Genomic DNA, 17818 nt, shown 5'->3' on the forward strand with positions numbered 1-17818 from the left:
TATCGCAAGTGGGATGACTTACTATTAATATAACCCAATTTGTATGATGTATGGGAAGGGAGTTTTACACTCGTGGTGCCCCTATCTCTGGAACATTATCATACTACTACATGTGTATTCAGCCTTTAACTGTGTCCTTGGTCAGACTGTTCCATTCACCTAACACTCTTATGCTATCAAAGTACTTCTTTACATCTTTGCTTGCAAGATTTTTTGCTCAATTTCATGTTATGACCTCTGGTTCCTCAATCTCCACATCTTTCGAAAAACTGTTCTGTCTTTTAAACATTTAAAGGTTGTGATCAAGTCACCCCTCATTCTTTCTTCCAAGATGGACATATTTAAAGCCTCGAGCAAACACATTAAGGTAGGTGTCCATCCCTTAAGGTAAGTCATGTACATATAACAAAAAGAATAATAGTCCTAAAACAGACCCTCTGGCACTCCGTTAGGCACCTCAACCCATTTGGAGAAGGGTTCTCTAACGTCCGTCGTCTGTTCCTTCTCACTAAGATATGTCCATGGAAGGAGTTTCCCACATATTTCTGCCTAGCTAGTAGCTTCATGATTATCATTTTCCCACACAGTACAGGACCAAAGTCTTTCTGTCAGACATTCCTTGGTGGTAGAATGAAATTTCATAAAACAGTATTGGAATGAGATAATGCAATTATGTCTCAAGATACCAAACCAATCTAATATTAACAGTGACTTTACCTGGGATATCTTCCATCTGCATAGTACAGTAAGCATCAATGTTTTAGGCTCAGCAAAGCTGACAGTCATTATATGAAGGCTTCAGTAAGATGTTTTAACATAACATGGTATATATCTTATCCTCCCCTGCAGCACTATATTTAGTATCTAATAGACTGTGTATCATTTCCTTCATGTGAAATCGTTATAGTTTCCTTCATTACTGAAGCAGACAGATAGGGGAAAGGTCTTTTTTTATTATGAGCTCCTTACTATATCTGTTGACACCCAGACACTGACAAGTAACATCCGGAAAGAACATCACAGCAAAAAAGTAATACATTTTGATGCCTTCATTAATAAGTCGAAGCAAAGAACCTACTAAAAAAATTTCGACCAACTTCTTTATTCTGATTCGGTAAAGTTCTCCAATACTTTTTTCTTGATACATTTTTGGCTTCCTTGACTTTTTTATATTTTCTGGTAAATCAATCTATTGTTAAAAGAATTATCTCCCCTTAGTCTAGTGTATGTAGATCTACAAAGGTTTGCGATACCGAACGTAAGATTGGTTTTATTTTCCTTGTTGAAGTAGTGCTATTCTTGACTGCATCTATGATGTTTACATAATTATCATATGCTTCTTCAACAACAGGAAATTCAAACATCTATGGTGCCGAACTTAAAGTAATGGTCACCGGAAATGTTTTCCTCCTTTTCTTGTGTGCGTTCAGCTTTAATGGCTCTCAGGAGCTGAGATGATTTCACTAGAATCTGTCTCACGTTAAATATACAAGAACTTATAGCTGGAATTTATGTTGCAGATTATCTATTTGTACGATATAGAATAAACTCCACTAAGAATTAGAGTAATTGTCAACAATAGAGCTAGATCAAAAGAAGCACCTAGTCATTCAGTAGTATGTATGGTAAAGAATTAGCAACATAAGTATATTTGAAATGACCCATTCCCAAGAGCCTGTTTAAAAGTTTCCATTTACAATGAATTAAAAATATTAGAGACTTATTTTACAGGTAAAATGGATACCCATTTTAGATGTATCTAATTTCTTTTGTAGAGGTCAAACGAAAAGGGAATACAGAAGCGCACTTAGTAGTACAAGAATGATGTGCTAAGTACAAGGAAAGTGGTGCACGAGCTATTGCTCCTGGTGCACAAGTTGAAAAAGGGTTTAGGGAGTGTTCCACAGTGATGGTACAGGAGGGGTGAGTCGTTACCATAATTTTCAATAGGAAATCGCGATCGTCTCGAAGCAGTCAAGATCACAGGCATTATACAGGGATATGTTGAACATTATTTGAAATTGAAGAGCGGGACTATGACGGCATGTAAGGAACTGTGATTGGTTGGTTCAAATTCGAAGTGGCCTATTAATGTCCAGAAAACAACTACGCATCCGTACTGCAGCCTTACAACAAACATACGAACACACAGGACTCTTGGACACTTTTCAAATAGATAATGGTTATGTGGCAGGAAAGTTATTCCTATGTGTAAGGAGAAGATAAAGTATAATTATTGTCACATTTTAAACGAACATATGCCGATGGTGCACATCTGGAGTTCTAGAATCTGATTATATAAATCATTGGCTCCATCGCGTTTAGGATCATCATGGCGTCAAGAGTGAACTTGTTTTGCAGTACGAGTGTAGACTGGATCAGTTTCTGTTCTGAAAACAAAAGTGATGAAACACTGTTTTGACCATCAACAGCCAGTAGGAAGCCCAGTTATTGTTGTGAAAATTGACGAGTTGCAAATTGGAAAGAGGAGATGCGAGAGAGGCCGTGTTCCGAGTGTTTGGCGGCTTCGAGAGGAAATCCAAGAAGTTTTACGTCATTCCTCTCGTAGAACCTGTTGCCCATAAATGTCACCTGCTGCAATGTTTCCTTTGATTAAGCAGTATATATATACGCCCAGGGACAACTATTGTAAGTGACAAGTGGACAACCGGCAATAGCCTGGAGAACCACGGATTCATATGACCATCTTGTGATTAAACACTCCGAGAATTATGATCCACATAATTGCACTATTCACACGCAGAATATTGTGGAGGGACAATAAGTTGTGGATGTAGCGACCCGGCAACAAGGCTGACTACTCCAAGCAGTACTTGGCGCGATACTTGTTCGTCACTCACTCCAGCGAGGACTTCGTCACTGTCAGCAAGCTCTACCCCCTGCAGTCAGAGAAACAGTGGCCAGTGTGACGTGTGGCTGAAGAGGAGGACCATGACAACCCCATTTCTAAGTCTTATAGAGTTTGATTAAGGTAAGTACTCATAGGTGTACATATGTTACGATAGGGTACGTTAGGCCCTGGTTAGGTTCGGTTTAGTTGAAACTGCTTTTCCAGATGGCTTATGATGTCTTTAGAACGATCCTCCTGACCTTCAATACTATCAGAAATCACGCATTTTTATGATTTCCCAAACCCCGGTTCCTGCTGAGAGTACCCTATTATTGCTGGATAAAGAGGGGGAGGGTTATTTCAGTGTAGTGAGTTGTGGTAGAAAGGTCAGAATCGTGCAAAACACACAAAAAATGAAAGAGCGTGATTTCAACTTCCAAGCAGGTGGATGTCATAAACTAATTCTACCCAATACTTTTAATTTTTCTTTTTCATCCTGCTCCACTCGTCCCATACTCTCTTAGACCTTGCCAGTACTACCGGGTTAGAGTGCTTCTATCTCTTCATCACTACTTATCTCGAAGCTCCTTTAGTTTATGACATTTTTAGTAAAATCATTCATTCTTTGTGACCATTCTTTCTTTATTTGAGGCTTGAGGTACCCATGCCTCTCATTCCTCACTGTGAATTTCAATAAACCTCTCAACACTACGTCCTGGTTCGTGGCTACTGAATTCCATTCTTCAGTCTATCTTACCATAGGAATTATTGAGGTTTGTGTAGTTCCTCGATTGTATCTACTTTCTGCCTTACCTGCTCTTTTAATGTCCACTTTAACCAGATATTCAAATCTGAGTATTACATTATCACTTTCCAACAGGTGTATCGTGTACATTTTTCTCAATATCCATGCTAGTATGATTAAAGATAAGGTGTAGTAATGCTGGTATATCATTCTTCATCTTAGTGTGCTCCCTGACATGCTGTTGCAAGAAATTTTCTTTTATACCACGAGAATCCAGATTTCCCTACTCTGTCTCTGTATAACTAAGATTCTCCATTATCCGTAGTGTACCATCTCTAAGAGGTGTGTGTTTCACTATATGTACCATCCTGATTCTTCCTTTGTTGTCATCATTGTGTTTCTGTTCCGGTTCGTTTCAATTCTTTGGAGTACATACTGATAACACCACAGTGCTCTTCTTCCCTATAGTTACTATTCTCAGTACATAGTCTGAATGAGCCGTCCTCCACTATTTACTGAAGTTTCAGATTCCCTTTTATTAAGAAGTCCGATCCTCCCCCTCCTTCCCATTCCCTTTCCCTTCATATACCACTTTGGGCGGAAAAGTGAGTTTATCTGTGGTAAGCTTAGTTTCCACCATTCCAATAATATCAGATGCATTGTCCCTTATACGATCCTTGAATTTTCAGTTTTTTACAACCATCAATCCATCCTCCTTTGAATACATTACTTTCAGTCTGACATTACCATTCCCAAATACTCCTGCCCTTTCTGTAGTTCTAACAGGACTTCTCCATCCACTTGCCATGTGTCACGTCTCCAGTTTTTTCTGACTGTACTCTTTTCTTTCCTTAAATCTATCACATTTGATGAACATCCCACTGAATTCCACCATGCCTTTCAGATTCTAAGCTTTTCTTAGTGTATCCTGGTTAGATCACTCCAAGCCAAACGTATCCATAACTGGTCGTCCCCTAACGTCTTTGTTATAACCTGTTCTTCTCCTTTCATACATCACAGAAGTCGCTTCTTGCAGTCCCATAGCCTCACGGTATCGTAGTTGTGCTACATGAACTGGGAGATATTGCCGAGGTGTTCTGGCTGTGCTGCAGAAAGCGCTGTCGCGGTAAGGTGTCGTTGTATAGGAGGGAGATTATCTTACCGAGTTCCTGTGATACTAGACCTGCAGAAGACAGCACGGAGGTCCTACAGAGCTGCCTTAGGGAGAATAAACCGCATTCAGTATGCAGCTGCGATGATATGGGTAGTAGGTGATGAGCTCCTGCGGGATAGGGGCAAGGACATACACCAGATGTGTCTGTATCTGACGGCTTAAGTTAGAAAACCCACAGTTTTTATGGCCATGGAACACTGCCCTCGGGTGGGTGATGTATGACTTTGGTCTAGAAGGACCGATGAGGCAATGCGTCACCGAAGTGTATATGAAGATTGTGGTTGAAAGAGATTTGTTGGGGACGTCATGTTGCGTGAGGTATCCAAGTCATTCACACCATATAGATTGATTTTTTCTTTTTTATCACAAACCTGGTGACTGTGAGAGACGTGGGATGTGCGGTTTCCACACCATCTGGACTGATTTTTTACCACAAACCTGTTGGGTTCAAAGGAGACTTGGAATGTGCGGTTTCACAAGGCACCCAGGTCCTTGACGGGAAGGCACGTGGACTTTTAATTAAAAGGTTTTGTTGAGGAACGCATACGTCATTACACCATCTTAGAAAGGGCATGTTACACCTGACTCAGCATCAGCATAATTCTTGTGCTTGCTATTGCATCCAATCTTTCAAGCAAACTCAATGATGACGCAGCATACGTAAATAACCATAACCTGGAGAACTTGCTAAACATTTTTTTCTTTATTTCAGTAATTCTTTTGGTAGTTTTTGGAAATATTTTACTTGCAACAACGAATGAGATATGGAAGTCCAACAAATTGATCTAATTTCTGAATATGACTGAGCTGCACATCACCTTTTAGCAGTCCACTTACAGAGGACTATAAGCATTTCTAAAATTGAATGTCACTGTTCATCCGTTTCATCTTTGCCCGTAGACACGCATTTTAAATAGAAAATATTGTTTAACTTTATGCTTAACATTTTTCAGTTATCAGAAGAAATACACATGAAAAAATCTAAAGATATACGAATGAGCAGAAGGAAAAGTTGGGGTAATTCAGTGTATAAATTTGGTAAAATGTATGGCCCAAGTGTTTGTTTTCATCTAAATGTGAAGGTGTAGTGACAGTGGCAATAATTGAGTACCGTGCGGCGCATCATTTATTTTGCATGTGTTTGATAGCGTTTGCCTCAGTTTGTCAGACTGATTTTCGCTTAATAAGTAACGAATATGAGGAAGATATAAATAATATTATTAAAATTTGATATGATAGGAATTAGAAAGAAACTTTCTAAAATCATAACATAGTCAGCAAACATGGCCGGTCGGGCGCATGTTGACGATTCTGTTATTGAAAGACGTTTACGGCCTATTTATGGTAAGATTCACTTCCAGTTTAATTTTCAAGATTGATGAATGTACCATTGTATGTATGGGACTTGCAAGTAAAGGATTCATGTAGCGACAAAAATTCTTTGACTACATGATACTAACCACTTTGAGTACAAAGTCAGCTCAGGGTAATATTTTGTTAAGGACGACGTTATATTGGAATGACCTTTGCAATTTGATATTTGATCTTGTTGAAGGTGGCTTATCAGATGAGTAGGGATTTACGGAATTATGTGTTCAGCCTGTTGAACGATATGTTCTGAGACAGTCTGTTCCATGTTTACAATTTTTACTGAATGATACAAAAGATTTCATATATTTCTGAAGGAAGACATGAAAATTTTCAGTTTACTTACACGTTGATACTAACCTTGGAATGATGATTTTGTTAAAAGCTCATTTTAGCTCTGCATCAAAGCTAGGTTTTGGATGTGGCTAGCCACTTCTGTTTTAAAGTGAAATTTCAGAATTCGAACGCCCGTTTTTTTAGATGCTCCAATATAAAGTAATGTATTTCTTACAATGCCTAGAGTTGACATTGAATGTGGGATTTTAAGTGTAAAACATCTAACTCCATCAGTTATAATTTCTTAGAAAGTGGGCAGGGCTTTGAGGTAGGGGGAAATTATGGGGCAAAAGCACTAGAAATGGACAATTGAGAGTGTAACGAATGTATAGGTAACACTTGTCCAAATCTAGAAAATATTTGATAATCAGCAAGAATTCCTGTCTTGTCCTGGCATTTTCTAAAAGTCACCGTCCTGTGGAAAGCTGGTATAAGATATTTATCTTGCATTTGTTTGGATTCTATAGAGGTTTATTTTGTTTTGTTGACATACATATTGATTAAAGTTGTGATACAAGAAAATTGTGCTGTTGGGTCCAGAAATGCGTAATTTTTTAAATCATTGATACATTCCAGTGAATGCTGCCACTCATTCTTTTTTGTAACTTTTGTTTCTGAGTTTTGCACATTTGTTGGATGAGTTCTGAGAGCTGTAAAGATATAGGGATCAAATTAATTCTAATGTGATCTGTCCCACATAGGGCTACATTCCTGTATCTACAGACATTTGAACTTGCAGTTTACCTCTTTAATGAGATGGAATCTTAGCACTGCTAAGTAGAGACTGTGTTTTGATAATGTATTTTCAGCAATAATAGCACCCACAAAACTTTTGTAGCATGAAAACAGGCAAATTATATTATTTTTTATATTGGTATTTCACACTTTGTATCACTTAACCCTTTATTTTACCTTTTCTTCATTACATTACCACTAACCTTATTTATTATGGAAAGATAAATTTTAAGGATAAGAAATAATGTAGCCATAAAATGATTGCAAAAGAGTAGAACTCATACTAAACCTAGAGAATGTGCATGTGGCTTTATTTACATTTCTGTAATTACAGAAATACCTTTGGAGGGTAAAATTCTGTTTGCTCAGTGTCATATTTTGTTTTAGGAAATGGCTTCATATGATGTTAAACTATTTGGATGATAATTACCAGGTAGTGACTTATTACTTTTTTTGAACATCGGTGTTACAGTAGTGAATTTCCATTTTTTTTTTTTTTCCGGTCTCCCGCATTTGCGAGGTAGCGCAAGGAAACAGACGAAAGAAATGGCCCAACCCACCCCCATACACATGTATATACATACGTCCACACACACAAATATACATACCTACACAGCTTTCCATGGTTTACCCCAGACGCCTCACATGCCCTGATTCAATCCACTGACAGCACGTCAACCCCGGTATACCACATCGATCCAATTCACTCTATTCCTTGCCCTTCTTTCACCCTCCTGCATGTTCAGGCCCCGATCACATAAAATCTTTCTCACTCCATCTTTCCACCTCCAATTTGGTCTCCCACTTCTCCTCGTTCCCTCCACCTCCGACACATATATCCTCTTGGTCAATCTTTCCTCACTCATTCTCTCCATGTGCCCAAACCATTTCAAAACACCCTCTTCTGCTCTCTCAACCACGCTCTTTTTATTTCCACACATCTCTCTTACCTTTACGTTACTTACTCGATCAAACCACCTCACACCACACATTGTCCTCAAACATCTCATTTCCAGCACATCCATCCTCCTGCGCACAACTCTATCCATAGCCCACGCCTCGCAACCATACAACATTGTTGGAACCACTATTCCTTCAAACATACCCATTTTTGCTTTCCGAGATAATGTTTTTGACTTCCACACATTCTTCAAGGCTCCCAGAATTTTCGCCCCCTCCCCCACCCTATGATCCACTTCCGCTTCCATGGTTCCATCCGCTGCCAGATCCACTCCCAGATATGTAAAACACTTTACTTCCTCCAGTTTTTCTCCATTCAAACTTACCTCCCAATTGACTTGACCCTCAACCCTACTGTACCTAATAACCTTGCTCTTATTCACATTTACTCTAACTTTCTTCTTTCACACACTTTACCAAACTCAGTCACCAGCTTCTGCAGTTTCTCACATGAATCAGCCACCAGCGCTGTATCATCAGCGAACAACAACTGACTCACATCCCAAGCTCTCTCATCCTCAACAGACTTCATACTTGCCCCTCTTTCCAAAACTCTTGCATTCACCTCCCTAACAACCCCATCCATAAACAAATTAAACAACCATGGAGACATCACACACCCCTGCCGCAAACCTACATTCACTGAGAACCAATTCATCTGGAAATTTTCCTGTAGCAAGTGATTTATTGAATATGCAGTCAAGGGCTTAACTGTCTCGTATTTCATCTCTTTTTTTTCCTTGGATGAAACTAATTAGGGCCTACTATTTAATTTATTTACTTTAAGATTATTGCTTATAGCATGTCTTCAGGTTTTATGTCAATTTGTGGAAGAACATCCCCTATCTTACCAGTGAAACTAGATTCGGGATGTGGGTTGTGTCTTTGATTGTAAATACAAATGTAAAAAAGTCATTTAAGATTTTTACCTTGGTTTTGTTGTCTCTAAGCATTTCACTATTTTCCATAATTAATGGACCAAATGACAGTATTGACTCTTGCTTCTGATATAACTAAAACTGCTTAGGGTTTCCTTTGCTATTTACAGCAACAAATGCTTCTTGTTGATGTATACTTTGTTATATATCTCTTTTACTTTCTCTATGTGAATTAAGTAACTTTATCATTTTGGTTATTGGTCTTTTTGAATTTCGTACGAGCTGCTTCTTTAGGCAATAGGCTTTTTTTTATTTCACTGTTCCACTACCTTGGCTTTGTTTTTGAAATTGACCATTTACAATGTATTGGCATGTCCATTCCTCCCTATTGCTTTGAAGGTTTTTCTGAAACTTTCCCAAGCTATGTTCATGTCGTTTTCACTTACCCTGTCTACCTAGGTTTGCATGTCGGGAGCATGTGAAGATCATTAAAATTTGCATATTTAAAATCAGGTATCTCTTCACAAGCTATCATGTTGACCAGTGTTACAAGCTGTGTCGAAATCGACCTCAAAAGTAATTTGTTTCATGATCACTTTTACCAAACTTTTCACAGTAATTTTGTTTCATGATCACTTTTACCAAACTTTTCACTTCAGTGTTATTGACTGTATCCACCTTTGTAGTTTGAATTAGATCTAATGTAGTCTCATCATGAGTAGGTTTCTTGTCGGAGTTGATTAGGTTGCTATTAAGCAAATTTAGGCAAGAGTCCATGCCTTAAGCTACTGTAAAGGGATTCTTCCCATTTAGGTACTGGTACGTTAAAACCTCCTACTATGATATAATCTTCTTCATTACAAATTTCTGCTAACTGATCATAAAATCTTTCATCTGCCTTTGGTGTTTGTGTAAGGGGCCTATAAACCAGTGCTACTATTATTTTCTTATGAACTTTATCTTTAATTTATACAATAATGAAGTCAGCATTCTCAATGGCTTCAGCATTTTTTCTTTAGGATTTAGATGAGTTTTAACAAAGTGCAAGACACTGCCACCTACTTTGTTTTCCCTGTCCCTGTTGTTCAGGTTGTATACCTAGGAAATGAGTATTCAGCAAGGAAGTCACTGTTGTTGATATCTAACCAAGATTTGAGAATAGCAATCATGTCATAATTTCCTTCCAACGCTTTTGTCTCTAACTCTTGAGATTTTATTGCATATATTCCGACCGTTAGCATAAAATATTTTTAGATGAAGGCGAGACCTATTTCAAATGGTGCTTATACTGGTGGATGGGTTTACTCCTCACAAGCAACATTTTTTTTTACCAAAACACACATGTTAACTCATTAAGGAGCCTACCAAAATGTGCGGCTCCCATTGCATTCAGGTTTAGTCCTTCCTTGATAAACATCAGATTGCCTGTAGAAATGTTGCCACAAGTTTATGCACTCCTGTCCTTCCTGAAAACAAAGGTTCAGTAATCTATTATTTAAAGTGAATGCCCTGCTAAAGAAGGTGTTCCTAATGCCGATCCTGAGAAGAACTCCTGAAATCACAATATTATCTATTTCACCTCGGAAGTTTCAAATGAGCTGGAGATATTTCTCTAATCTCTGATATTTCCTTCAGTACATGGCAAAGAACAAAATTATTATCATTAGTTCCACAACAGACCTCATTTACAGTGTTGGCAGCATCATCTACACTAACACCTGGAAAACAAAAAACATTTATGGCTTAAAGGGTTTCTGGCTCCAAATTCCTCCTGCTGTCCTCAGATCATGGAGTTTCTGAAGAGTCATACTTTGTGTTTTTTGTCCTCAACATCATTCAAAGCCATAGATTTTTTTCTTTTAATTATTGGCATCAGTGGGAAATGTTTGCAGGGTTTTGCCCCTCATCACACTACCTGGAAGAGTTTACTTGGTGAGAGAGGGATTACCTTTGAGTATTTCAATACCCACAGTGCTGCTTCTTGACATTGATGGCTCACACTCTGATGTTTGCAAGCTGGATTCAATGATGTCCTGTAATGCAATTACCCTATGTGTTAGAACAGTTATTTTTTTCAGTAGCTGCAGCCAACTTTTCTTTCAAGGCTCTTGTCAGTCCAAGCAAAACCTGCAAATATAAGGCATTGCAAGATTATTGCAAAACAGAATGCCAAACATCCCACTGCATACAGAACACTGTTGACCTGCTGGCATGCTGAAATAGTAAACAAAAATTTTATATTATCAGAAGTAAGGCTTAGTAAGAAATCACAGAAAAGACATTATCTTGTATGTTAGACTTATGAAAGTTTCACTTTCCCCAGAAATCTTCAGTGTTTCCCAGGCACATGTGTATCTGCGCAATGTTTCCCAAGCACATGTGTAGGGGTATTTTTTACTTGCTTTTACCTCTGGAAATTTATACCATAACCATTTCAGCACACTCTTCAGCTTTCTCACCCACATTCTTTTTATTGCCACGCCCCATTCTTGCCATCTTATTACTCAATCAAACCACCTTACACCACATAATTGTCCTCAGACAATTCATTTCCATTACTTCCACTCTCCTCTGCACATCTTCAAATATAGGCCATGCCTAACATCATTCAACATTGTTGGGACTACTGTACCTTCAAACATAACCATTTTTGATCTTGTTTTTCCACACATCCTTCAATGCTCCGAGACCCTTTTTTCCCATCTAACCCACCCAATGACTCACTTTCACTTCCATGGTTCCATATTTATTTTATTTATATTCTATTATACTTATTTGCTGTCTCCAGCGTTAGCGAGGTAGCACAGAGAAACAGACGAAAGAATGGTTCACCCCACCCACATACACATGTATATACATAAATGCCTACACACGCTCATATACATACCTATACATCTCAATGTATACATACACAGACATATACATATATACACATGAACATATTCATACTTGCTGCCTTCATCCATTCCTGTCGCCACCCCGCCACACATGACAAACAGCACACACACACACCCGTGCAGGCAAGGTAGCACTAGCGAAAGACAACAAAGGCCACATTCGTTCACATTCAGTCTCTAGCTGTCATGTGTAATGCACCAAAACCACAGCTCCCTTTTCTTATCCAGGCTGACAAAACTATCCATGGTTTACCCCAAATGCTTCACATGCCCTGGTTCAATCCATTGACAGCACACTGACCCTGGTATACCACATCGTTCCAATTCACTCTATTCCTTGCATGCCTTTCACCCTTCTGTATGTTCAGGCCCCAATCGCTGAAAATTGTTTTCACACTATCCTTCCACCTCCAATTCAGTCTCCCACTTCTCGTTCCCTCCACTTCTGACATATATATCTTCTTTGTCAATCTATCCTCACTCATTCTCTCCATGTGACCAAACCATTTCAATACACCCTCTTCTGCTCTCTCAACCACGCTCATTTTATTACCACACATCTCTCTTACCCTTTCATTACTTACTTGATCAAACCACCTCACTCCACATATTGTCCTCAAACATCTTATTTCCAACACATCCACCCTCCTCTGCACAACCCTATCTATAGCCCATACCTCACAGCCAAATAACATTGTTGGAACTACTATTCCTTCATACATACCCATTATTGCTCTCCAAAATAACGTTCTCACCTTCCACACATTCTTCAATACTTCCAGAACCTCCCCCCCCTCCTCCACCCTGTGAATTACTTCCGCTTCCATGTTTCCATCCGCTGCCAAATCCACTCCCAGATATCTAAAACACTTCACTTCCTCCAGTTTTTCTCCATTTAAACTTACCTCCCACTTCACTTGTCCCTCAACCCTACTGAATCTAATTACCTTTGCTCTTATTCACATTTACTCTCAGCTTTCTTCTGTCACACACTGTATCAAACTCGCTCACCAACTTCAACAGTTTCTCACCCGAATCAGCCACCAGCGCTGTATCATCAGCGAACAGCAACTGACTCACTTCCCAAGCTCTCATCCACAACTGACTGCATCCTTGCCCCTCTCTCTAAAACTCTGGCATTCACCTCCCAAACAACTCCATCCCTAAACAAATTAAACAACCATGGAGACATCACGTACCCATGCCACAAACCACCATCCACTGGGAACCAGTCACTTTCTTGTCTTTCTACTTGTCCACATGCTTTACATCCTTGGTAAAAACTTTTCACTGCTTCTAGCAACTTACCTCCCACACCATATACTCTTATTACCTTCCACAAAGCATCTCTATCAACTCTATCATATGCATTCTCCAGATCCATAAATGCTACATACAAATCCATCTGTTTTTTTAAGTATGGGAGGTAAGTTGCTAGAAGCAGTGAAAAGTTTTTATTGAGGATGTAAGGCATGTTTACGAGTAGGAAGAGAGGAAAGTAATTAGTTCCAAGTGAATGTTGGTGTGCGGCAGGGGTGCGTGATGTCTCCATGGTTATTTGATTTGTTTATGGATGGGGTTGTTAGGGAGGTGAATGCAAGAGTTTTGGAGAGAGGGGCAATTATGCAGTCTGTTGTGGATGAGAGGGTTTGGGAAGTGAGTCAGTTGTTGTTTACTGATGATACAGCACTGGTGGCTGATTCGGGTGAGAAACTGCAGAAGTTGGTGGCTGTGTGAAAGAAAAAAGCTGAGAGTTAATGTGAATAAGAGCAAGGTTATTAGGTTGAGTAGGGTTGAGGGACAAGTCTATTGGGAGGAAAGTTTGAATGGAGAAACTGGAGGAAGTGAGGTGTTTTAGATACCTGGGAGTGGATTTGGCAGCAGATGGAACCATGGAAGCGGAAATGAGTCACAGGATGGGGGAGGGGGCGAAGGTTCTGAGAGCGTTGAAGATTGTGTGGAAGGCGAGAATTTTATGTCGGAGAGTAAAAATGGGTATGTATGAAGGAATAGTGGTTCCAACAATGTTATATGATTGTGAGACATGGGCTATAGAAATGGTTGTGAAGAGGAAGGTGGATGTGTCGGAAATGAAATGTTTGAGAATATGTGGTGTGGAGGTTTGATTAAAGAAGTAATGAAAGGGTAGGAGAAATGTGTGGTAATGAAAAGAATGTAGTTGAGAGAGCATGGTCAATTGGAGAGAATGAGTGAGGAAGGATTGACAAAGAGGATATATGTGTCAGAGGTGGAGGGAAAAAGGAGAAGTGGGAGACCAAATTGGAGGTGGAAGGATGAAGTGAAAAACATTTTGAGCGATCAGGGCCTGAACATACAGGAGGGTGAAAGGTGAAAGGGTGGGGGAGGGGGCGAAGGTTCTGAGAGCGTTGAAGATTGTGTGGAAGGCGAGAATTTTATGTCGGAGGGTAAAAATGGGTATGTATGAAGGAATAGTGGTTCCAACAATGTTATATGATTGTGAGACATGGGCTATAGAAATGGTTGTGAGGAAGAAGGTGGATGTGTTGGAAATGAAATGTTTGGGAATATGTGGTGTGGAGGTTTGATTAAAGAAGTAATGAAAGGGTAGGAGAAATGTGTGGTAATGAAAAGAATGTAGTTGAGAGAGCATGGTCACATGGAGAGAATGAGTGAGGAAGGATTGACAAAGAGGATATATGTGTCAGAGGTGGAGGGAAAAAGGAGAAGTGGGAGACCAAATTGGAGGTGGAAGGATGAAGTGAAAAACATTTTGAGCGATCAGGGCCTGAACATACAGGAGGGTGAAAGGCCTGCAAGGAGTAAAGTGAATTGGAACATTGTGGTATATCGGGGTGGATGTGGTGTCAATGGATTGAACCAGGGCATGTGAAGCGTCTGGGGTAAACCATAGAAAGTTTTGTGGGGCCAGGATGAGGAAAGGGAGCTATGGTTTTGGTGCATTGCACATGATAGCTTGAGACTGAATGTGAATGAATGTGGCCTTTGTTGTCTTTTCCTAGTGCTACCTGTGGATGTAACCATTATGAGAAAAAAAGAGAGATAGGTCATATGTTTGAGGAAAGGAACCTGGATGTTTTGGCTCTGAGTGAAATGAAGCTCAATTGTAAAGGGGAAGAGTGGTTTGGGAATGCTTTAGGAGTAAAGTCAGGGGTTGGTGAGAGGACAAGAGCAAAGGAAAGAGTAGCACTACTCCTGAAGCAGGAGTTGTGGGATTATGTGATAGAGTGTAAGAAAGTAAACTCTAGATTGATATGGGTTAAAACTGAAAGTGGATGGAGAGAGATGGGTTATTATTTGTGCCTATGCACCTGGTCATGAGAAGAGAGATCATGAGTGTCAAGTGTTTTGGGAGCAGCTGAGTGAGTGTGTTAGACATCTTTGATGCACGAAACTGGGTTATAGTGATGGGTGATTTGAATGCAAAGGTAAGTAATGTGGCAGTTGAGGGTATAATTGGTGTACATTGGGTGTTAAGTGTTGTAAATGTAAATGGTGAAAAGCTTGTAGATTTGTGTACTGAAAAAGGACTGGTGACCTGGTGATTAGGAATACCTGGTTTAAAACGAGAAATATACATAAGTATATGTTTGTAAGAAGGAGAGATAGCCAGAGAATGTTATTGGACCATGTGTTAATTGATAGGCAAGTGAAAGAGACTTTTAGATGTTCATACTGAGAGGGGCAACTGGAGGGATGTCTGATCATTATCTTGTGGAGGCGAAGGTGAAGATTTGTAGAGGTTTTTAGAAAAGTAGAGAGAATGTTGGAATGAAGAGAGTGGTGAGAGTAGTTGGAATGAAGAGAGTGGTGAGAGTAAGTGAGCTTAGAGAGGAGACTTGTGTGAGGAAGTACCAGGAGAGATTGAGTGTAGAATGGAAAAAGGTGAGAGCAAATGATGGAAGGGGAGTGGGAGAGGAGGAATGGGATGTATTTAGGGAAACAGTGATGGCTTGTGCAGAAGATGCCTGTGGCATGAGAAAGGTGGAAGGTTGGCAGATTAGAAAGAGTAGTGATTGATGGGATGAAGAAGTAAGAATGTTCGCAAAAGAATAGAGGCGTTTGGACGATTTTTATAGGGAAGTAGTGCGAATGACTGGGAGATGTATAAAAGAAAGAGGCAGGAGGTCAAGAGAAAGGTGCAAGAGGTGAATCCTTGAGAGGGCAAATAAGAGTTAGGGTAAGAGAGTATCATTAACTTCTAGGGAGAATAAAAAGATGTTTTGGAAGGAAGTAAATAAAGTGCATAAGACAAGAGAACAAATGGGAACATCGGTGAAGGGGGATAATGGGGAGGTAATACCAAGTAGTGGTGAAGTGAGAAGATGGAGTGATTATTTTGAAGGTTTGTTGAATGTGTTTGATGATGGATTGGCAGATATAGGGTGTTTTGGTCAAGGTGGTATGTAAAGTGAGAGGGGTCAGGGAGAATGGTTTGGTAAACAGAGAAGAGATACTGAAAGTTGTGTGGAAGATGAAAGCCGGCAAGGCAGCGGGTTTTGATGGTATTGCAGTGTAATTTATTAAAAAAGGCGGTGACTGTTGTTCACTGATTGATAAGGATATTTACTGTATGTACGGATCATGGTGAAGTGCCTGAGGATTGACGGAATGCATGCATAGTGCCATTGTACAAAGGCAAAGGGGATAAAGGTGAGTGTTCAAATTACAGATGTATAAGTTTGTTGAGTATTCCTGGGAAATTATATGGGAGGGTATTGATTGAAAAGGTAAAGGCATATACAGAGCATCAGAGGGGAAGAGCAGTGTGGTGTCATAAATGGTAGAGGATGTGTGGATCAGGTGTTTGCTTTGAAGAATGAATGTGAGAATACTTAGAAAAGCATATGGATTTGTATGTTTCATTTATGGATCTGGAGAAGGCATATAATAAGAGTTGATAAAGATGCTCTTTGGAAGGTATTAAGAGTATATGGTGTGGGAAGTAATTTGCTAGAAGCAGTGAAAAGTTTTTTCAAGGATGTAAGGCATTTGTATGAGTAGGAAGACAGGAAAGTGATTGGTTCCCAGTGAATGTTGGTTTGCAGCAGGGGTGCATGATGTCTCCATGGTTGTTTGATTTTTTTATGGGTGGGATGGTTAGGGAGGTGAATGCAAGAGTTTTGGAGAGAGGGGCAAGTATGCAGTGTGTTGTGGATGAGTAGGCTTTTGAAGTGAGTCAGTTGTTGTTCACTGATGATACAGCATTGGTGGCTGATTCAGGTGACAAAACTGCAGAAGTTGGTGACTGAGTTTGGTAAAGTGTGTGAAAGAAGAAAACTTAGGGTAAATATAAATAAGAGCAAGGTAATTATTAGGTTCAGTAGGGTTGAGGGACAAGTAGATTGGAAGGTAGGTGTGAATAGAGAAAAACTGGAGGAAGTGAAGTGTTTTAGAAATCTGGGAGTGGATTTAACAGCGAATGGAACCATGGAAGCAGAAGTTAGTCACAGGGTGGGAGAGGGGGCGAAGGTTCTGGGAGTGTTGAAGAATGTATGGAAGGTGAAACATTATCTTGGAGAGCATAAATGGGTATGTTTGAAGGAATAATGGTTCCAACAATGTTATGTGGTTATGAGTCATGGGCTATAGATAGGGTTGTGCAGAGGAGGGTGGATGTGTTGGAAATGAAATGTTTTGGGACAATATGTAGTGTGAGGTGGTTTGATCGAGTAAGTAGTGAAAAGGTAAGAGAGATATGTGGTAATAAAAAGAGTGTGGTTGAGAGAGTGTAAGAGGATGTATTGAAATGGAGAGATTGAGTAAGGAAAGATTGACAAAGAGGATATATGTGTCAGAGGTGGAGGGAATGAGAAGTGGTAGACCATATTGGAGGTGGAAGGATGGAGTGAAAAAGATTTTGAGCAAGCAGGG

The 17818-nt window shown here is 39.7% G+C and overlaps 1 protein-coding gene across 1 annotated transcript in view; it reads left to right on the plus strand.

Moving 5' to 3' along the window:
* Positions 1 to 5869: 5869 nt before the first annotated feature.
* Positions 5870 to 17818, plus strand: part of psidin (phagocyte signaling impaired) — a 477751-nt gene continuing 465802 nt past the window's right edge. The window contains exon 1 of the mRNA XM_071663426.1: positions 5870 to 6114. Within this exon, the coding sequence (XP_071519527.1) occupies positions 6054 to 6114 (61 nt within the window). The 5' untranslated portion in view covers positions 5870 to 6053. The remainder of the gene's footprint in view (positions 6115 to 17818) is intronic.

Source organism: Panulirus ornatus, chromosome 7 (genome assembly GCF_036320965.1).
Source record: "Panulirus ornatus isolate Po-2019 chromosome 7, ASM3632096v1, whole genome shotgun sequence".
Classification (NCBI taxonomy): Eukaryota; Metazoa; Arthropoda; class Malacostraca; order Decapoda; family Palinuridae; genus Panulirus; species Panulirus ornatus.